At 38.6% G+C, this 22,135-nt stretch overlaps 1 protein-coding gene across 15 annotated transcripts in view; it reads left to right on the forward strand.

Moving 5' to 3' along the window:
• TACC2 (transforming acidic coiled-coil containing protein 2) overlaps positions 1–22,135 on the forward strand; it is a 147,463-nt gene that overhangs the window by 112,850 nt on the left and 12,478 nt on the right. For 7 of the 15 annotated variants that reach the window (XM_076339161.1, XM_076339160.1, XM_076339171.1 and 4 more), the window contains 10 exons: positions 558–593; positions 2,075–2,135; positions 3,184–3,391; positions 7,248–7,309; positions 8,158–8,273; positions 9,060–9,231; positions 10,638–10,778; positions 11,685–11,765; positions 19,136–19,279; positions 20,209–20,285. In XM_076339161.1, the coding sequence (XP_076195276.1) occupies positions 558–593; positions 2,075–2,135; positions 3,184–3,391; positions 7,248–7,309; positions 8,158–8,273; positions 9,060–9,231; positions 10,638–10,778; positions 11,685–11,765; positions 19,136–19,279; positions 20,209–20,285 (1,098 nt within the window). The remainder of the gene's footprint in view (positions 1–557; positions 594–2,074; positions 2,136–3,183; positions 3,392–7,247; positions 7,310–8,157; positions 8,274–9,059; positions 9,232–10,637; positions 10,779–11,684; positions 11,766–19,135; positions 19,280–20,208; positions 20,286–22,135) is intronic. The other 8 variants (XM_076339164.1, XM_076339172.1, XM_076339163.1 and 5 more) reach the window with 7 other exon arrangements.

The following is a 22,135-nucleotide window of genomic DNA, read 5'->3' on the forward strand; positions in this document are numbered from 1 at the left end:
AATACAAAGTTAGGTTTCAGTGAAAGCCAACATAGATGAGATTTAAAGACATGTCATTTTCTTTCTTGACTTAGGTAAATGATTTGAAATGGTCAAGTAGCTTTTTCTGTACTGTCGTAACAAATCAGCAGACATGAAAAAACCTTGCATAACTGTGCTCTTTCCTTAAGCTTAGCTGCCATTCAAGAACAGTTTTACATCCCATATAATAACAAATACTGTGTTTTGAAAAGAAAGCAGGTGGCTACTGTCAGGGAAGGCAAGGACACTCAGTATGCTGATTGGAACTTAACTCGGAGGCCTCAGCTTTGAAAAATGTGTTTTGTAAGATGAAAGTGTGTCAAAAGTATAACTGAATTTGAAAACGTTAAAGGACTTGAATATTTTTTTTCTCCCCATGTATTTCATAATAAAAAGTAGGTGTTAAGATTATACAGGTAGAAAATACGCATGATCGGATTGCATTAACACATTAAAATTAACAGAGTATTTGTAGGTTTATCTTTTTTGTCAGTTCCTTCTGTCTGTCTCTCTTTTCTTTGTCTTATTTGTCTTAGGATGGTAGAAGATGTGATGTCTGTATGTTCTCTGTTGTAAGTAATTCTAAGCTAACAATTCAAGTTTCCTCTTTGATTTATGGGCTTTTTAATTTTACTCATTTATTTTGCAGCATGATCAGTTATTATTTAGCATGAAGCTTTTATGTTAACTATTTCACTTCACTGGCACATATGAAAGCTATTTTAAGATGCCTTGCTGTGAATGAGTTTGAAGAATCTATTGCCTCGTTATCTGTTTGCCTATCAAAGAAGATCCTCTTTTAAAAACTGTATAGATTTTGTATCCTTGAGCTAAAATATGAATGTTTTATTTCTACCATTGTACAACAATATTGTACAATCAGTTTTTCATAAATATGTCATAAAGTGTTTCTCCTTCTTAAAGGAATAATTTATTCTAATTACTTTTAGCATCATAACTAGATAATTAGTAGCATCGAACACACCAATATTCAGCTGTCCGATTTATTTTCCCCTCTAGATGTGGTATTGATTTACCCTCTACCGATTGAAACCCACCATTATAATTTCTACAGTTGATCTTGCCATTCATTGATCAGGGATGAGCTGATAGGCAGTAATTTTTGCTACTGCATCTCAGTTCAAACATTAAGTCTTTATCGGCGAGTTTGGTATGATATTTTTCTCCCTCTTCTAGTTAGTAGCAAAAATGTGTTTGAATAACTGGCAATATGCATCAAGAGAACAGGTGGATAATTGGTTTATTTCCTTGTTAGAAAATATTTTTAACCGATTGTGAATAAACATAAAGGCAACATTCATAATTATACACCAAGACATAATGTTTATTCTTCATTCCTTTTGCCTCATTGAAACCTATGGGATTTTGAAGGGCTACAGTGTCCATGCTCCCAGTCTGCACTGTGAGCTGTCAGAGGAACTGGAAGCAGCATTGCCATATTTGCTGTTGTGTTTGTTTTAAAGAGGGAGGGGTCCGTTGTGCACATTTGTAATGATAGAGCTTTGTTCTGGCATCTTGGGAACAGCATCTGCCTCAGCTGGTTTTATGTAGTTCATCCAAAGCATACCAGTTTTTTTCTTAATGATTTATGAGGTCCTTGGAGCTTACTGCCCAAGTTTATCAGAGTCTTAATTCTCATTTAAAGATGTGTTTTAGACGTAATTTTCAGATGGCAAACTGAAGCAGACAGAAGCTAAATAATTTGCTTAAGGCCACTGAGGATGTCTGTGGTAGAGCAGGGATTTGAATTGCAATCAAGCAGCAACTCCTTTCTGTAATGTGTCGGTAGTTGGCATAAAAAATATGGCAATCCTGCTTTTCTCAGCTTTTGGGGAATTGAGGCCTGTTCCAAGTGCATGACAAGAATATGTACCTATGGCATGTTTCTCTGTGGTGCTGCTGCCTAATGGATGGGGTTTTCAAGCAGAAGGGCTTACAGAGGTTGCGTTGTCTGTGGCTGTCTCTTGCTAAGTGTGGAATGACCCAATTCTTGCTGGTATTACCATATTAACTGCTTTAACTTTATTTTCAGTGATACATTTAGGGTGAAAAAATCACCAAAAAGATCCCCCCTATCTGATCCTCCTTCTCAGGTAAAGTACTGCCTTATTTTGATGCATGTAATTTGTGTTCTTGTAGGGGCAAAAAGGGAAATTTGATTTATTTAATTGTAGAATTGTACATTTAATAATAGAAGAGGTTTTTGTAAAGAATATAAGCATATTGGTGTTCAAGTATAGCACACTGGGCTGTAATCATAAGGTATTAAACTTTTGGTCACTAGAAGCATGTATACGACATATATTAGATCTAGTATTTGCTCTGGGAATTCCAGTTAGATTATTAGTACATGTACTTTGAAAAGTCCTATGTTACAATGGAGTGACAATATGAATAAATATCTTCAATCAGTTGTCTGAAAAACTAGATGTAACTATCCACCCTGGAATTTTTAGATTAGAAAGTAAGAAACTAAATGCATCAAACTGGTGGGCTGGAAGGGAAATAGAAATAAAACAAGTAGGCTGATCTACCAGGAACATGTGCTTGGATGGTTTTATTCCTTGTTGTAAACTGTCGGCAGGTGGTTTTCTTGGAAGAGAAGTTAACAAAAGCTGTTCTGCCTACAAAGGCCTAAGTGCTTTGATGTGGCACAGCTCCTTCCATGCTGCTGTTCATCTTCCTGTTATCCATCCTACCCTTTTATCTATGCTGCCTGACAGCCCAGAAGTGAAGGAAAGGGTTTATGACCTTGCAGACCTATGAAGGCTTGCTCCCATGAGGGAAGCCTAAAAAGTCAGTTTTGGTAGTCAAAGACTTCAGTCGTGCGTGATGTATGCCACTTATGTCAAGTGCCTAACATATTTAAACAGCTCTGGATTTTCTTTCTTCCTTGTTATCAAGGCAGCTTTGCAATGCGAGTGTTTATCATCAAAGAGTTTAGTTATACTGGGAAAACTTGCTGCTAGTAGAGTTCTAAATTAAGTACTTCAGTATTTTTCATTAAGTATTGTATACAGAGCTGCAGTAAAGAGTACAGAATTAAAAAGATGACTGTGGTCATGCAGAGGAATTTAGGGAGTTGACAATTCAACGTGTTAATGAAAGATAATAGAATTAATTGGCGCTTGTTTTCTGCAGGATCCCACTCCACTGCCTACTCCAGAAACGCCTCCCGTCATATCTACGGTGGTTCATGCGACAGATGAGGAGAAACTGGCATCTTCGGTGACCAGTCAGAAATGGACCTGCATGACTGTGGACCTGAACACGGATAAACAGGATTACCCGCAACCGTCTGATCTGTCTACATTTGTTAATGAGACTAAATTCAGCTCTCCTACAGAGGGTATGCTTTATAAAGGACTGTCTGCATCCAGCTAATGTTATATTTATTGAGAGAGGGGTTTTGGTTCGTTCGAGGATATTGGCATATACTTTGCTGGATGCGAACTGTATTATTTGGGAACCCTAAAAAATGATGCTCTTTGGACCAGTCTGGGGAACTTGGCAATTACGGAGAGCTGAAGGTATGACCCCCATAGTCCCACCTTGAGTTGTCAAGAAAGAGTAGAGAGGGAGCTTAAAGGAAAATAAAGGGGCCTTCAGGGAAAGGCTTTTGCTTCCTTTGTATAGTTAATTGTAGGCAAGCTCTGTTCTTCTTTGCATGCTACCTGTTCTCTCTGTGCCTTCACGGGAGACTGGGGCCTGATACTGCTCTCAGTTGGTGCTCTTGGATCCAGAGTCACTGAACTACTGATTTTGCCTGAGCCTGTTGCTCTAACCTGAATGGGAGAAGGTCCCAGCTTAAAATTCTGCTCAAAGTTTGTGTATTGCATTGACCCTTAACATGCCATCTCTCCTCCAGGTTCCTAGGATCCAGGTATCTTTATGCATAAAAATGTCTAGGATACTCCCTGTGTAAGATAGTTACCATTCACATGCCAGACAAAATTTCCTTCTAGATAAGCTTATTAAGATTTTTCCTGTCATACCTTCCTATAAGCAGTTGTGAACTAAAGCTGGAAGTTTCTGTTAAGAGAACTGTCATTCCAGGTCTGTGAAATGTGGAAGAGACAGAATTTAGAAAATTTGTGTGTGGCCTTCCTTAGGGTTACCAGAGGGAATACTGCTTTGCAACATCTGCTCCAAGGGCAGATTTTCAGCTTTGTGGGTAGGAAGAATGTATGAGTTTAACTTGGCTTAAACAACTTCTTCTTGGTATGAATCTTTTTTTTTTCCCTAACCTTTCAAACCATGTCCCAATCTACCATTAAAGCTACTTTATGCCATTTTAGACTGGGTCTGAGGAGTTTTTGCCTAATTAAGAACTGTTAAGCTTTTAGGTCAAATGTGTTTGACATTAAAAGGCATGAATAATCACAGTGGTTTTAATGGCACTGCACGTGTTCATATGCACATGCTTATATGTTTGCGTGGCCTGGGCTTTTTGGAAATCTGTTGAGTCTTCCGTTCAGATAAGTATTTCAGTCTGGGTAAATCCATTTGGCTTTATTGTCAAATTATAAATTTTAGACATCGGCTTCACTTTATTTGTATTTAAAAAAATAATTTAAAGAAATATTTTTTAGAAAGTAAGTGCCCCAAATCTGGGAAAATGGAAATTATGTGGAAGGAAATGGAACAAAGGGATAGTGAGAGATACTCTAAGGCAATCATTTTAGCTATCAAAGTGGGTAGAAGAAAGTGAGCAAAGCTCCTAATTAAATGCTAATTGTCTTGTCTCATGTGTGCTGCATGGTATAGTCAGAGTTTCAGATTACATGCTAATTAAAATCAACAATGCATCCGCTTTTCAGATCTCTTAAAAATAATATTTTTTTTCCCTTGACAGTCTTGTTCCTGTGGCGTTGAGAATTTTTTTAGTAATTCCAGGGCTGTTCCTCAGTGCGAATATTCTTACCTCTCCCAGATACTAGTATGAGTGTTACCCTGTAACCTAACACTGCTTTTGTACAGATACAGCCCAACTACTGAGTCACCCAATACATCCAGCTCTCATCTGTTGCATGCGCTGCTTATAACTGCTGCCATTTTCATGTTGCACAGACCAGAAATAAGCAGTAATTATTAGCAGAAAATTCTGATGTAATCTTGCAGCTATTTGTAGGAGGAGTTGGAGAACATCACTTAGTAAGTCTGTTGTATGTATTTATAAAAGATAATCATCTTACTTCATGGGGTATCCTGGGCATTTGTAATTTTGAATGTATAAAGATAACTGGAGCCTAAGATTTTGGAGGGACAATGATGTCTTAGAGGAGATACCTGGGAGAGGAGATAGTGTCTAATTATTCTGGAAACCTCCGAGAGCAATGAGACGAGGCAAACTGTGTTTAGCGAGCCATGTTATTCCTTTTGTTTCTAGTTGAAGTATTTCCATCTGTGTTCTGCCTTTTTTTGAATCAGTAAAGTTAAATACGTGTTGTCTGAAAAGTCAGTTTGGATTGCAATTGCAAAGCCGCTACCAGCCCTGCAAGGCAGATGGAAGATCACTGCCGGCTGTGCCAGCAGAGGACAGTGCCGGTACGTCTCCTGCCTGTGAGCGTGCTTGTACACTCACTCACTGCTCTCTGGGGTCATAAAGCTGCCCCATAAACATTTGTGATGCACCTCACTGGGCTATGTGTAGATAAATGAAATACAGAAAGGCAGTTACTAAACACTGGATGCTGTTATCCGGTATTTCATGCTTTTTCCTGCAATGCTGCATCCAAGAGGTGGTTTGAATCTCATCGTTTCAGTTTTGTTTCTGCTTTCAGAAATTTGTATCTGATACCAGGAGGTTGTCCATCTTGCTTGGCTCCCTATTACCATTAAAATATATGGTGCTAGGAATTTAAATGTGAGGAGCCTGCTATTGTAGCATTCTCTTCACTTAGATGTTTTACTATTAATACCTCCCACATGTCAGGTACTGAGAGTTTGTGGCTGTTCCTCTTCAGTGGTTGTTTGACAAAATATGTAGACTTGTGGAATTACAGTGCTAGTACTTTACGGTGCTTTTTATTATAAAAAAATTTTGAGCAATGTAAGCTCACATTGCACCCTTTGAAACTTTTTTTTTAACAAAACAGGTAAGAGATTATCTTTAGGGTTGGTTTGTTTTTAAAGAACAAACATTTTAATGATGGTTACCATCTTCCTGATACAAGCCATACTTTTCAAAAGCTGCCCAAATCTAGAAGTTTAGCACATACTTTTATCGTAATGTAAATGCTAGTGTGTCATTCATTAGAACTTATCTATAATGGAAATGAAATAATACAAGTGGATTATTGAGTTAACTCATAGAAACAGAGTAAAATACAGCATTAGGACAAATTAACGATGTTTTTAATTTTTAAATTAAGGTGTCATTGAACAAAGTCTTTGCTTTTATTTGGGTGCAGGAAGGTATGCTCTCTTTTCCATTTTGCTGTGTTTTATCTGTCTGCATCTATGTCAGCTCACTACTGAGCTGGATTGGAGAGAAATACTGGTTATTCCCTCCAGTGTAATTAGGAGATTAGAAGTAGAGAAGCAGTAAAGATTTGCATTTTTATTAGGGTTTAGATACAGGATTCTTCATAAATCTTTCCGCCTTAGGCTTTTCCTCTGTAACTAAAATGTGAAAACAGCCCAGTAAGCTGGGCTGTTGTGTCACCCCTTGTTTAATGAGCATACAGGTATTTTATGTATCTTTTTATCTTAATTAAGAACAACTACTGTGGTATCACTTAAGAACTGTGTGATAAACATTAAGAAATAGAAATTACTTCGTTTCTCAACAGCTTTTAAAATCTTTTTGCATACATTAAAGGAAACTGGTATCAGCATTACCAATTATTGAAAAATGTGTTTTCTGCGATAAGATAACATGATAGGGGAAAGTCATCTGTGCTCTGAAAGCGCTCTGAAACTTTGTTAATATTCTGGCCCCTGGGGCAGAATCTTCAGCAAATTGATAAAGCTGAAATTTTTCAGGCAAGTGAATTTGCCTGAAATGTGTCATAGGTTCATTGTTGAAAATCAATGAAAATCAGTGCACCTTCTGCTTTCTCTCTGTATATTCTATTAATACCTCATAGAAAAATATTGAGCAGAATGGGAGTGGCCCTTGTAAATGAGAAGAGATCTCATTTACTTATGCAAAAATCATTTCATGACATGTATTTAATGGCTCTTTTTTCTTTCTGTTGCAGAATTGGAATATGGCAACTCATATGAAATAGAATATATGGAGAAAATAGGCTCCTCTGTGCCTGTAAGTTCTCACTTCCATTTCCATTCATTTGCATTCTCTTATCATAATATACTATCCTGATAATGCCATCAGCCTCACTACCCCTTAAATTAATTATAATGTACCTGCAGCAGATTTGCAAAACCAGTTCCTTTAAATTGGCATAACTGGGGTGAATTGCATGTGCTTTGTTTTCCTATATCCTGTAGAGCTCATTCCATTTTATTATTTTATTTTTAAGCTAGCATCATAGTAGTTCTTTCTGGAGATTAAAAGCAAATCAGTATTTCCAGCAGTGTAGAGTACAAAGCTGTCTACATCAACTATTGAACTATTTTAAGAAACTGAGAGTAAGACTTTTAAGAAGATGGAGGGAATCAGGAGAGAATACAGAATGAATGTGAAATACGGAATGCAGTACTATACATTATCAGTTGTTTTGCCTTACTTCTATTTAATTCACGGATTTGATAGCTTCACTAGATCTAATGGGGGTATATCCACAGGGGAAGTTAAAAAAATCAAGTATGTATGTCAGGTGCTTAAACTGATGAGTATAACATTGGTTTCAATGAATATTTTAGTAACACTTTCAGTCAAGGGATGCCTCCTGCCTGACAGGACCAGAAATCTGATTAACCCCAAAGTGGGAGAAGAAGAGCCATTACAAAGAGTGAACTGTTTAGGTTTTGTTCTTTAATGGTTTCTTCCTTAAAGGGATCATCTCAGTATCAGCGTAGACTATATTACAGACCTATGTTATTAGTTGTCTGTAAAGTCATTTGGTCACTTAAAGCTTCAGTGACCTGAATTAGCTCTAATGGAGGACAGTTGAGTTGCTTAATGAGTCTTTCTTTTCCTGTTGCCAGCAGGATGATAGCACCCCGAAGAAACAATCTTTATACCTAGTGTTTGATGCACAGCATGAGAGCCCAGTCAAATCACCTCCCATCAGACTGTCTGATTCCACAACACCGTGCTCAGGGTATGTCACTGCAAGCAAACTCAGCAATGGAAAAGGATGTCAGGGAAATGGGTTACCGTCACAGCACGTACACAGGCAATTCTTCCTCTCTCTGCCTTTGTGTTGCTGAGTTGTTTGTTTAAAAATAAATTCCCATTTGTGTATGCCTATGATAGAGAATAGAGGGCAAAGATACAGAAGTTTTATAATGGGAAGGAATAAGGACATATATTTCTCCTTCATATTCTTACTAAATAGAGTCACAGTGGCAGCTGTTTCACTAGACTATGGCTTCCTACTTAACAGTTTTTTTCTCAGATACTGAGGTCATTTTCACGTCAATCTAGAAATCTCCTAATTGCAACTTTTCACTTGGCCTTTCCTAGATATATTTTCTGAACAAGGAGTGTAGTTCATAAGAACAGGATGTGGGGGTTGTATTTACTTCCAAAAATTTTGCTGGTTAAGGACATCTGTTCTTGTTAGTAAAAATTGTTTGTTGAGAGAGATGTAGGTCACAATGAGAAAGGGGTAAAAAGGCAAGTGAGAAATATTTAAGGAATGTGCATAACATTTCTGATAGAACTGGCTTTATTTAGATGACTCTGGTGCATTGCTTTGTAAGGATATTGCAAAGTGTTATGAGATAAAATGATATAAAGTTGAGTTGAAACAATGTGTGTGTGTATATATGTATATATATACACACACGAAAGTAATGAAGAGGACTTCCTTAGCTGTTACCAGAAGTAGAATTGTAGGGGTCTTGTGCTCCACCCTGAAAGCATGTACACAATCTTTTTCCAGGTCAAGTTTTGAAGACCCTGAAGCCCAGCAATCCTCTGGAATGAAAATACAACATCCAGCTTCCCGAGTCCTAGCTGCCAGCCAAGAGGGACACTTGCAGTCATCTGACAAGTCAAAGCAGAAAGACCTAGAGCCCATGACACTAGGAACAACTCCAGAGGCTATTGAAATAGTAAGTCATTTATGATAAGAGTTTGGGAATCATTTTCCTGCAGAAATTTCTCATGTCATAGGTAGCAAAGGTGGATCTCGAAAGTAGAGTGAATCTCACCCTGATACTTAAAGATCTTGGTAGCAGCATGTAGTAGGACACAAATGAGGGAGGGAGGTTGATAGAACTGGTGGAATTCAGAAGAATCTTCTGAATTCTCACCATAGCTTAACATGTTCTTGTGATAACTTATTCCAAGTTGATACTTTGAAGTGCTTTTTTCTCACACAGGCCTTTTTACACTATGTTTAACCCAATATATGAAGAAATATTTTATATATAAAATAAGGGGTTTTATATAAACATGGAGACATGATTTGTTCTGTTGCATGTACTGTGAAATTTCAAAATTTTGTTGGTAAGGAACAGGTGCCCTTTCACATTTTTGTATAAACTGTTAACTGTGTTGTTGTCATCTGATACTGATAATGTAAAATTCACTTTTTTGATCATTAGAACTCATTCCAGCTTCCAGTTAAATCACTTTTTTCAGTGGCTTCTCTGGGTTGGATTTGGATTAGTGGTGAGCCCTTCCTTGCATCCAGCCTGCGCTGCATAGACTTTAGAGCATTAGTTCTCAAATTCATGAAGGTTCCCTCAAGACCTCCACTTTTCCAGGCAAACTTGTTTCACAAATGCCTACAGCCCTAGGCATGCTAAACTATATGACGATATATTTACTGAGGAGTCAAAATAAGAAGCAGCTCACTTTTATACTATGCTTAATTTCTATTAACAATGCTGTTGATACCATCTCGCAAAACATTTCTTATGAGAGTGAATACTTTTCTCATTGCAGGGAGTCTTGGGTACTCAAATCCCAGAGGTCTTGTTTTTGTCATTCTAATTCTGTCCACCCTCATATCGTGTATTTATCCTGATCATGTTATAATTGTGGACATAACTTAGTTTATCCCCAGTAAGCAGCAGAAGACTTTGTAAAGACTGCAAAAAGAGGCTTGCTGAGGTTCCCCTCAGTTTTGGTGGTCTTCAGAGCTTTTGGACTGCCTTAGAGATGCCTGAACTGAACATAAGCTATTGTATGAACAAAACCTATCGTAACTGTTTGAAAACTATTATAGAAGTATCGAGAGTGGGCTGTGATCCATGGTTTGAGAGCCATTGCTTTAGAGGTCCTAATATTACCTACTTCACGTTAGTCTTGGAAAATTTGCTCAGCTTTTAAATTAGGAAGAATTGTTCTTGATGTTTGTCTGTTACACCTATGAATCATGTATTCAAAAGTAATCTTCAGTGGGGCATGAAATAACTAGGAATCAAAGATTGGCAGACAGGTATGTTGCTTTTGGCCTGAACTACTTGGGCAAAATTTCTGTTGCTTATTCTATATCCTCCTTACCCTTCAGACATCTCCTGAAGACTCCTTTGTCTCTGCTGATGCTCTTCTCAATAGGATATCTAAGAAAACCTCAATCTGTGATCAGCCTGAATATCTAGATCCTGACTTAGCAGAAAAGAACCCCCCAGTATTTGCTCAGAAACTTCAGGTTTGTAGCAGAAATATAAATGTCACTTTTCTTTAAGTTTGTCTATACACAGGTAGAGGAATGCTTTGCCTCATCTGAAAGGGGTGGTGGGACACTTAGAGGGGAGGTGGGAAAGAAGCAAAATAATGATTTGATTCTTTCCAAAGTAACTTTGGCCTTTCAGGAACTTAAGGAACAGAGATATTTTAATTTAATTCATATAATACATAAAGTTAAACTTAAATTTCATCAACACTTTCAGCTATCCTATTCCACTGATGTGTATACTTTGCAGAAGTCTTTATAAAGCAAATCTTTTAAGCTTGACCATAGGACTTGATGTGTGGAGAGTTGTCTTGACACCTGTCCTTAGTAGGTCTGTATGCATAGATTCATTTTCAGAGATTTAGGCCCTAATTCTGCTGAAATGAAAATTAGGCTTTGTTTTTCTGGTAATCTATCTAATGCAGAATTTGGCATGGCTTCTTCTAGGAAAAGCATATTTATCTGCAGAGCAGTTCTGTATGTCAGGACATATTTTCTAGGATATTTATAGTGAAACTTTAAAACAGCAAAGGTTGAATTGAGAGCAGCAGCTGGCATAAATTCACATAAAACAGAAATGAAAGGAGAGGAGTCTGTGAAAAACAGCTTTAGCTTTAGAAAACATTTATTTTACCCAAAGAGTTGTTCATACTTACCCCCTAATAAAAATTCTTTGTCTATACAGCTACCTCAAAACTAACCAAAACCTGGAGTTTTGTACCAATGTTCTAGTCATGAAAGGGATGTGGGTTGTGTTTGTCACCCAGGGATTGTCAGAATTATGCATTAAAATATAACATTCAATTTTTTAATGTGTTAAACATTTTTGCTATGTTAATACATTTTTTTTCTGTGGATTGCTCACAACCAAACACTTGACAGGAGGAGTTAGAGTTTGCTGCAATGAGGATAGAAGCACTGAAGTTAGCCAGGCAGATTACCCTGTCTTCTTTCTGCTCCAAGGTATCTGTTTTGTGCCTGCCATGTGTGTGTGAGTGTGCACAGACTAAGAAACCGAGTGCTGCTTTTTCTTTAACAAGGTAACTAAGGCTCTCAGAGTGCAATGCTAAGCTGTGCGCACCTCAGTGTGACACAGAAGAGCGTGCTGAAAGCAGTACTGCACACAGAAATGCTGTCACCTGCTCCACTTAAGCGAGTACTGCTACATCCAAATTAACAAAAGGCAAATTTGAAGGCAAGAACCAAGCACATACCTTTCGCAGGAGGCAGATTCTGCAATCAGGTGGCCATTTGTCTTCTGTCTACAGCAAGATGGCAAAACAATACCAAACCTACTTCTTATAAAGATGCTATAGATTTTGACTGTAGGGGCATTTTGCCTTTTGTTGGTATTTTCAGCTTGAAACCAGACACCTTGACCCTCAAAGTTCAGAAGTGAGAAGTTCAATCAACCCTGCCTTCAGGCTTGTGAAGAAAGGGACTACAGCAGGCTTGGAAGGGCTGTAGAGCTCCCAAGGAAAAAAGGCCTCCCAACACAATGTGTCTTTATTCATGAAGATCTAAAGCTTTCTTTTTGTTGCTACTTCTATGTTGTGCTGGCTAGCGCTTCCTCAGAGTGATGCTTTGCACTGCTCTAGTGATGCACGTGGTCCTCACTGTGTTTGGAACGGGACAGAAAAGCTCACTCTGATGCGCTGGGTTTGGTGGTTAGCCAGTTGTGCAGCCAGTTTATGATGCCCTTCATGGTGCTTTTAACAAAAAAGTCAAGCCAAAAATGTTAGTGGCTTTCTTGGGAGGTGGTATCAGCTGAATGGGATGCTGATGGGATGGCAGTGTCTTGCTGCAGTGAGACATTTTATTCCAAATGAGGAGAATGTGCTTCTGACATGTTCTTCTCCAGTGATCTTTCTCTTCTTGTACTGTCCATTAATAAGTTGGTGGGAAGTCTTTTGCCTGGTTCTATATCATCTTGAGTTCATTGCATCATAACAACATTTGAGCTGGTTAGAGGGTAGAATTTCTTGGTGCTCTAAAGATCAGTCATAAAGTAGCTAGTTCATAAAAGTAAAGGGGTTTTTAGATTAACTGTACTTTTATGAAAAAATAATGATCATATTTGATTTATTTTGCTTACCTTAAATAGCCCATAAGCCAGCTGTTTCCATGGTGCAGCTATACTTACCGAAGTAAACTCATTCTGGGCAGATTTATGGGTGTTTTAAAACTTTAAAGTATGTGGCTATAATCTTTTATTTAATCAAGAGAAATGTGCCATTGTCTTCATTAGAAACCAAGATTAACCTTCTAATTAAAGGAGTGAAAAAATAAATACCATTTTCCTGTTTGAGTACTAGCCTGTGTGTGACTGTGTCCCCTTGCTCCGTTGCCCTGAGTGGCGGGTGTCAGAAGAGGGTGAGGTGGGTTCCTCTCTAGATCCTCTCTACCTCCTTATTGTCTCTCTACCTCCTTGTCCTCCCAGCACTTTGCTGTAACATGCAGCAGGCAAACTCTCCAGCACCAGGAAACACTCGAGATGAAACACATAATAATACCTAGATGCTCTTCACAGGTTATACAAAAAACATCCGCTAGACATCTGCATTTTTGCTGCCAGCCAGCAATTCAGAGACGCACAAATTGTAGTATTTTAGACTGAAGAGAATAGGTTCATATGTTTGTGAATCCTTGTGTATTACCCAGGGAAGATTCTGAGCTGCAAAAATGTTATAGTATGTATTTGATTATGTGGAGTTATATTTTAAAGATGCTTTTTAACATCATTACAGCATTTTCTTTTATATAGAACAAGTTTATGAACTCCTTAGAACTTAGAAACGGGGAATGGATTTCATGTGAATTTTTAGAAAATTCCATTAATCTGTACAACAAAGATAGCAAAAACCATAAGCAGAGATGAGGAGAGAAAAATAAGCAAAACTCCACGCTCTGACAGAGAATCGGTGTCATTTTGACGTTCACAAAGCCCCATGTTGGTCCAGTCATAGGAATGCTTTTAGCTGAATACTGTGGGTGTCAGCTGGGAAGGACTTTTGTCCTTGCATAACTTTATTTCAGTGGAAGGTTGCTAATGTTAAATTAGCCTATGATGACAACCTTTGTGACCTACAGTGACTGATGGCCTGGATTAAGTATAATAGGATCCACCAGACAACTGCAGTCACTTAAATTTGGATGCTAACTGGCAGAATTCCCTTCTGGTTGGCTGGCCTCCATTCTTTTCTTAATGTTGTGTAATTACATTTAACATTTGCTAAACCATTACAGGATGGGGTAACAAGAATAGGATGCTAAATAAAGACACAAGCACTTGTTATGGCAAGTTAGGTCACCTAAAATAAAGATTAAATACAAGCATTTTCTGCTAGTACTAGGACTGAGAATAAGGATGTGCAATTTGTTGTTCTCAGACAGAGGGAAGTTATTTGGCCACTCCCAAACTTCTTGTCACAGACTTCAACAACAGCAGGACTAGTCGCCTATTTTTATATTGCCAAAGATTTCTATCTTCTAGCATTGAGATGAATTAACAGTTCTCTATTAAACAGTCTCCATTAGGATGTCCTGTGGCCATTTTTTTATAGGTGCAACTTGAACAGAAAGCTGATAGGGTTTGTGTCCACCACCCTACAGATGCTGAGGTGATGTAGAGTTGGGTGTTGAAATAAGATCCAAGGAAAGGAGAGAAAATGAAAAGAAAGGCATCGGCACAAATGGGATTAGTGCATCACGGCTTTGGGGGGTTCTCATGGCAGTGAAGGAGGAATATTTCCTTCAAACAGGGATACCATTTTTCCTAGTAAAACTTTACAAGCAGAGAACTTATGCTTGGATTTTACTTGCTTTTCAATATATTTGCAAGCACAAATAGGTCTTATTTTGCCTCCATTGACCTGTCTACACACACATCAATTAGTTAAAAGAGTAGATCATTTGATATGCACCCAAGCAGTATTTGAATGCTTGTAAAGTGCAAGCTAGTTTTCAGCAGGGCTAAATACATGTTCCTCTAAATGGTATGATACAAACTAGTTTTCATTTTCATTGCAGTGCCTGTCTCTATTTTCTTTCACTTTGACCTTCTTGAAGTGAGATAACTGCAGCTGGTTAATCGATGCGCATTTATTCCCTTTCTGGTCAGATACCTGGTTTCTGTGAAAGATGCTGGGAAGAGAAGAGGAAGTGCGTTGGGCTTTCAAATATTTACACTAAGATTGCAGTGACCTACATTTAGTAGTAATTCCCCTGCAGACTCTAATCTTTCTGTGCGAGGTTCAGTGACTTATAAATCCCTACACTTATTATTAACCCAATTAACTGTTTACCTTCTCAGCAGTTAGGTGTTGAACTTAAAGCATTGACAGAGTTATTTTGGGTAATACCATCATCCTGTTGGTCAGGTTTTATTATTTTCTCAGGATAAGAATGTTTGGAGGCAGCAAATAACGGTTACTGAATTGTACATCGGTTTGGAGTTGTGTAAAATTGGCTTTTGAAATAAAACCACGAGGACTTTTACCGGTTGCTCCTGCCAAAGAGAGAACCCAGCAGCCCGGTTGTGACTCGTGTGAAGTGTTTGCAGAGTTCAGGACCACTACCAGAAGCATTTCTGCTCAATGGTTAAATTCCAAGAGTTTTTGCAATAGTTTTTTGAAATTTTACGTTGGTTTGCATGTCATTATTACTATTCTTTTGTACAATTTACTCAAATGCAAGAGAGAACTAGAGAAAACATATACTAGTGAGGTGTTGAGCACTGTATAAAAATATGCATAAGTATGTATTAAGTGCTTTGAATGTTCTTTTGTCTTAAAAATTTTCATCATCCTGGCAGTTACTTTTGACACGTTTTTATATGAGCTTGAGGAAATTTGTGTTTCTTTCACCACAATTAATATTTTCCAGCAATCTCTTTATGAGATCCAACAAATTAAGCTGCAGGAGGCTTTTGAAATATGATACATACAGTTCAACAGATTGATCTTCAGGATGGCCTTTCTTTTGAGGGCAGCTTTGATGATCTAATGGCTCTTTTTTATCTCTCGTTTTTTCTTGCCTTGTGTTTGAGGAGGAACTAAAGTACTTTTTTTTTTGAAGTTAGGATACTGAGTTGAGTCAGCAGTAGTCTTATTTATTGGCTGTTTTACCTTTACTCAGATCTGTGGACAGCACCATGTGTTTTTGTATTTATGCATTTACATAGATGTCTGAGCTTATGTCCCAGATGTATTTTTTCCTGCGTAGTTGTTGTATATTGGGAGATACTTTCAATTTTGATAGATCTTGTGGTGCTTTTTGCTCAGGTAGGAGAATCCACTGGATTTGAGGTTGCACCTCCTAATTATGTTGGAATTTATCATTATTTTGTGTGTTCATGGTTAAATGTAGCAAAAAAGGGAAGGGGTGGCCTGCTCCATAAATGCTAGAAGTAATAGTCAATTGGCTCCTGTGTTTAAAAAATTAACAAAAAATACATAGCAAATTAGTGAGAGTCTCTTGTATAAATAAAGATGCAGTATGGTGTTTTGTAAGTACTGTTTAGCTTATTCTTGCTCTGATTAAATTTTCTTGCCTAGTCTTTTAATGTTGCTGGTGTGGTTTCTTCATGTTGTCTACAGATGTGATATCCAGAACATCTAGTAGTCCTGTGTTTATCTCAAGTGAGCATTGTATGTAATTTTTAATATAGCTTCTTCAATAAGGTGCGATGTGAGAACTCAGAAGGGATTGCAACAAAATTAACAGTGGGTTTGGATCCTTTCTGTTATTCTAGGCTATGTGAGAAGAACTGTGAGCAAGTGAATGATTTATGGAATAGCATCTGACAAAATTTCCTTTGACTGTGTTGAAACAAGAGCATGTGGTGTTGAAATTAATGAGGTCTACTTGTGTGCACGTTGTGGACAGAGAGGAGGACTGAACCTTGATTCAGACATTATCTACTTACTTTCACATTCATGTGCTTCAAGCAGTAGAATGTGACTGCTATTTTACTTAAAAAAACCCAACAAAAACAACTAAAACCCACCAACCCTCTTTTACAATAAAATAAAATCTTTTTATCTCTTTTGGGTAAAAAAAAAATCATTAAAAAAATCTTGATTACTACTCTTAATTATTGCAGATAAAGCCTAAAGACTAAGGTACTGCGTTAGTGAACTTGAAGGAACAGAACATATTGCTTTATGCGCAAAGGTAACAAGTAAACTGGAAAAATATGTTATCCCCTTTTCAGCAGCAAGGACGTGCTGTACGAGAAAAGCTGTATGTGAATATCCATTTCCATCAGTGGATGGAAAAAGGCATTGATCAACCTGAGTTCTCTCCTCACCTGCACAAACTGTTGGCAATGGGCCAGCCCTCTCTGTGGCTACGTGTAGCATCGTCATAGAGACAATTTAAATTGTCATGAGAGCCACTGAAAAATTATGCTACTGAATCTGCAGGTTAAGTTTAAAAAAAAAAATCATTCCATATTTTAAAATGCAGTTTTGACACTGGCTTAGCAAGTGACATGTATATACATACACAGTGAGGGAGGGATTTCTGGGCATTTGTGTCCTCCCCGCTGAAGTCAGTGTGTTTGAATGTTCTGTACCATATGAAGTATCTTAGGTCACAGAAATTCAAGGAATTTCAGCCATGCTTAGGTACAAGATCTTTCCCATGAAACTTCTTTTGGTGGAAGGATTTCTTAGAAAGGAAAACACTTAATAAGTGCAAGAGCACATCCCTGGCCAGGGCTAAGCCCACCTTCCCCCATGGTGCTCCCTGAGGTGGGGCTCCCCTGGGACTGCTCTGGGCAATGCGGGGACCAGAGCAGGTCCTCAGCCTGTTGTCGTGGTTTAACCCCAGTCGGCAATTAAGCACCATACAGCCGCTCACTCACCGGCTGAAACCAGGACACCCGTGAAGTGGAGGTGCTCAGGCTCTGTCTTGCAGAATTACCCCAAGGACGATGTAGCCTGCACCTGTGCAGTATAGTCGTGGGGGTCCCAGCACTGCACAGGCAGAGGGGATCCCCTTTCTCTGCTCTGGAGCCTGGAAACATAACAAAGCTCATAGAGATGCCTCTTACCATTAACTTGCTACCCCATTTGGTTTCTATGAGGGTTTCCACTTTTAAAAAAAAGTTTATTTTAATTTTTTGTGACATTTTGATTCTCCAGCCTGTTTTAGTTCAGTGCTGTAAGGAAGCAGTGTTTTGGTGATGGCCGTGGTGTCTGTACTGTCTGCCCCTTTCCTCCCTGTCCCCAGTAATCCTGATTCCCTTGGCCAGTTTCATGCATATTTAAGGGAGGAGTGGAACATTAAACCCCAACAATAGGGATATGGTCACCTCCACCCCCAAAATTATTTTGTGACCCACCAGCAGCTGAGAGAAAGAACACTTTGTTTCCCAGACTGCCAGAGGCGATTCCCAGCCAGGCGGTCAGCACGTGCATGTTAGCTGGTTGATGGCGAGATGCAAAGTGTAGGTAGGGGACACAGGGACATATAGCTGCGGTGGTGCATCTGCTGCAGAGGGGTCTGCTCTCAGGGGGTTGCTACGGATGGTGTCTAAAAATGTGGGGGTTTTTTTGTTTAGTATCTTCCTAACTATCTTTTATAATCTCTTTCGTTTTAATGTGCTGTAACTTGGATTGTTTGTATCTAGAGTTGTTTGTAAGGCATCTGATGCATCTCAGTGTCACATACCTCTTTTTTGCTCTCTTCCTCATTTTACATGCTGCTTTCCTCCTGGGTTAATCTGGGCTGCTGACATGAGCAAAATTGGCAGCTGCAAATAAAACCTCACTTAACTTACTAATCGCATGCTAAATACCAGGGGGGCAGCAATGTCACTTGTGTATTCACACTTTTTATGTAATACTGTTTATGATAGAATAGTATATTGGCAGGGCAGACTTAAGAAAGTGAGCTGTCCTCTTGCTTCTGGTTTCTTGATCTATTTTTATGGAAGCAGAATTTCTCTTAACAAGCTCTCTGCCTCCAATTCTAATTTCCTCTGCTGACGTGCATTCCTTGTGGATGTTTTGATGAAATTTCTGCATCAGAAAGTAGTAAATTTTCTAATATAGGACCTTAAAATATTGGTGGCAAAGTGCTGTCTTTATTTTCTCGCTATAAGGGTAACACGGCTCCCTTCGTGTTTACTATGGTTCTTAAATGTATATTTTATGATTGCTAAATTCAAAGTTCCTTGTCAGTGTTATTGCTGTTATAATTTAGTAGTGCACAGGATTCTAATCCTAGCTCAGGACCCTGGTGCCTAGCACTACACCCAGAAAACATGAGAGCTAAACACATATTTAATGGTTCATTTCTTTGTATTTAAAAAAACAAACACACAGAGAGAACCTGCTATCCCAGCAGATGTTTCCATCTCTAAAAGTGCACTGTATTCCCGGATCGGTACCTCGGATGCAGAAAGCACCACGGGTCTTCTCTACCCCCAGCAAGACTTAGACTCTGCACTACGACTCGCCAGAGCAGAGGTAATTTTCTTCAGACTTTGGAAAAGGAAATGTGCCCCTTGTAGTTTCCTTCTTTCCTGTTTTCTCCCAAATGATTCCTATTACGAACACTTGTTCTGTTCTTGAAACCATCCTCAGCCGTGCTAAAGCCACGCTAGGGGCTACCAAAGCAAAAGGCACTACGCTGTAAGTTTTACTTTTTTTGACATAAGTGAAAAGCAGACATTATATGAAAATAAATCTTTATTGTTTTTGACCTCAAATGTGCTCTGTGCATCTTGACATTGCTATACAATTATATAAAAATTGTAAGATGCTAGAAATGGGAATAAAATTATGTCTTTTACAAAGCTACATATAAGATTAGTCTGGCTAATAATAACAATTAAAAAATGGGTACAATCTAGTGTTAGAGTATTCCAAACTTCATGATAAATTGTGTGAACGAAAGGAGCACAAAGGAACACAGTCCTTTGGGTATAAAATTTCATGGACAGTCAGCCCGCCCTAAATATGCATGCAGAAGCAGTAGAACCCCCTTAGAGGACAAACCAGGGGACCATGTTCCAAACCCATGTACAGAAGTATTTCAGGTTTGGCACCAGGTCAAATCAGACACGGTGTAGTGTAATATAGTATTTCTTGAAAAGCGTCCTTGTTATAATCAGGAATGAAACGTGAAACAAGAACATTGCATCTACTTTCCTAAGTTAGTTTTTCAAAACTTGAGTATGATTTCACATCCGAACTTTTTTAATTGCACCTTGCAGTCTGAAAAGAGAAAAAAGTCACTGGGGATGCATATATTTGAACACATTATGCACTTGAAAACTATACCTCTGTTAATTAGGATTTGATATTAAATCAAATATTGTACAGTTACTTAATTTCCTCTTTAATGGATCACTTGGTTTTACTGGGCTTTTCTTCCTTTGCTTTCTCTGTTTCAGATAGTGGCCAAGGAAAGAGAAGTATCTGAGTGGAAAGAGAAATATGAAGAAAGCAGAAGGGAAGTGATGGAAATGAGGTGGGTTATTAACTTGTCACTAATCACACTGACAGAAAGTCTCATTTCAGCCTCAGATAGTACACAGAGTACCATGATTGTACAACTGTTTTGGTTAGCTGAATTTGTTTCGTTATTTTTAACTGCAGGCTTTGGATTGATCCTAAACTGATACTTTGTCTTTGCTCTGCATGGTGGGCACCCCAGTTCAGGGTAATCATTGAAAACTTCTATGTTGCTAATCTAACTTACATCCTCAAAATACTGAGATAAGAGAAGTCTTAATCTAGGTTAATGTAAGGGAAGAATTTCCTCCAGTTTGTGCTGTGAATTCTCACGTGGATTGCATAGTGATGTTTCTGTTGCCTAACTGAATGAGTCTGCCTGCAGAGCTGGCAGAGGTACGCACGTGCTAATTTAAAATTCACTCTCCACAAATAGTTTTGCCAACAGAAGAAAGAACGTGAAGGTTTGCAGATAGATATGAGTAGTACAGGCTCCCTCCAGGACATTATTGTAAAAAGTTTCTTTAACAATAGAAAACAAAAACCCAGTTGCCAGTAGAAAAACATTTCTTGCAGAGGAACCACTCTGGTCTCCGAGAGTTGACTTTCAAGGAGATTCTACGCCCTTTTCTTTGAACTGAGCTGATTTTTGAATTAGTGCACACACTAAGCTTGATTTTAGTTAAGCAATATTTATCTTGGATTTTGCTGCTCCACCTGAGACCTGACAGAAGGACCCTGAGCTTTTCAGTTTATTCTAGTTGTATCTGTTCTATTCTATTTCTCCTTGCAAACCTGCCTCTGTTACATTAAATATCTGTATACTGGAACATAACTGGTTTGACTTTCCTTCCCAGCCCAGGTCCTACCACTTGCAAGGGTGACAACAAAGTCACTGTAGTGGATGAGGTGAGCGGTGTTGCTCAAAGAATCATTATTGCTTCCCATTTACTCAGTTGAAAGTTTCAGCCTTTCTTTTTTTACAGTGGTAATACCATAAGAACGACATACCTATGAGCTTGACCTGCTCATCGATCTGAATCTGAGGAAGCCATCAATTGCAAAAGAGAATGTATAAAAATATTTCATGGAGTCTTTAAAGCCTATTATTTTCTACCTTCAAACAGACAGAAAAACCATCCCCCACTCCTTAACTCATAAATAAAAGGAAACTGTCAGATTATTTTAGCATCCTTCTTTTAAATAATAATAATTTCTGCAATCGCTTCTGAGACTGAATTTTCTTCAAAATCACTTCTGTTCTAGCACCAGCTTCTTCCCAGAATTAAATGTCTCAGTGGTTTAAAGCTAAAGCCAGTGAGCTGTATCAAGTGATGACCTGCATATGTAATTCCTGCTTATATCCAGGAAAGCTGTACTTAGCGAGTAAGGGTAAAAGGGAACTGTGGTGCAGAACATGGCAAACGCTAGCATGGATGCCAGGAGTCGCACATGGCAGATTTGAATAGCGGCAGCTCAGGGCTTTGAGCCAAAGCATCTTAAGAGAAGCATCTGCAAAAGGCAAGGGCAGCCACTTTATTTCTTTCAGAAAACCATCTCCCAGCGCCCAGCTGAGTTATCTCACCTCTCTTGTGCTCTGCTTGGGAAAGGAAACAAAACCCTGGCATAGCCTTCAAATGCATAGTGAGGCAAAATGGAAAGGAGCTGCTGCAAGCAGTCAAACCGAGGAAGCAAAACAAGGAATGAACAAAATTAGGAAGGAATGTCTCAGCGTTCAGCAGACGCTCAAGTGCGGTACTTGGTCTGTTGTCTAGAAACTGCCTGGGTTCACGTGCCTGCCGGCTGCAAATGGGCACTGACAGAGGTTGCTTATTCCTTAATGAAAGAAGAGCAGGGGGTGACACA

The sequence above is a fragment of the Aptenodytes patagonicus genome, chromosome 5, assembly GCF_965638725.1.
Source record: "Aptenodytes patagonicus chromosome 5, bAptPat1.pri.cur, whole genome shotgun sequence".
In the NCBI taxonomy this organism is placed as follows: domain Eukaryota; kingdom Metazoa; phylum Chordata; class Aves; order Sphenisciformes; family Spheniscidae; genus Aptenodytes; species Aptenodytes patagonicus.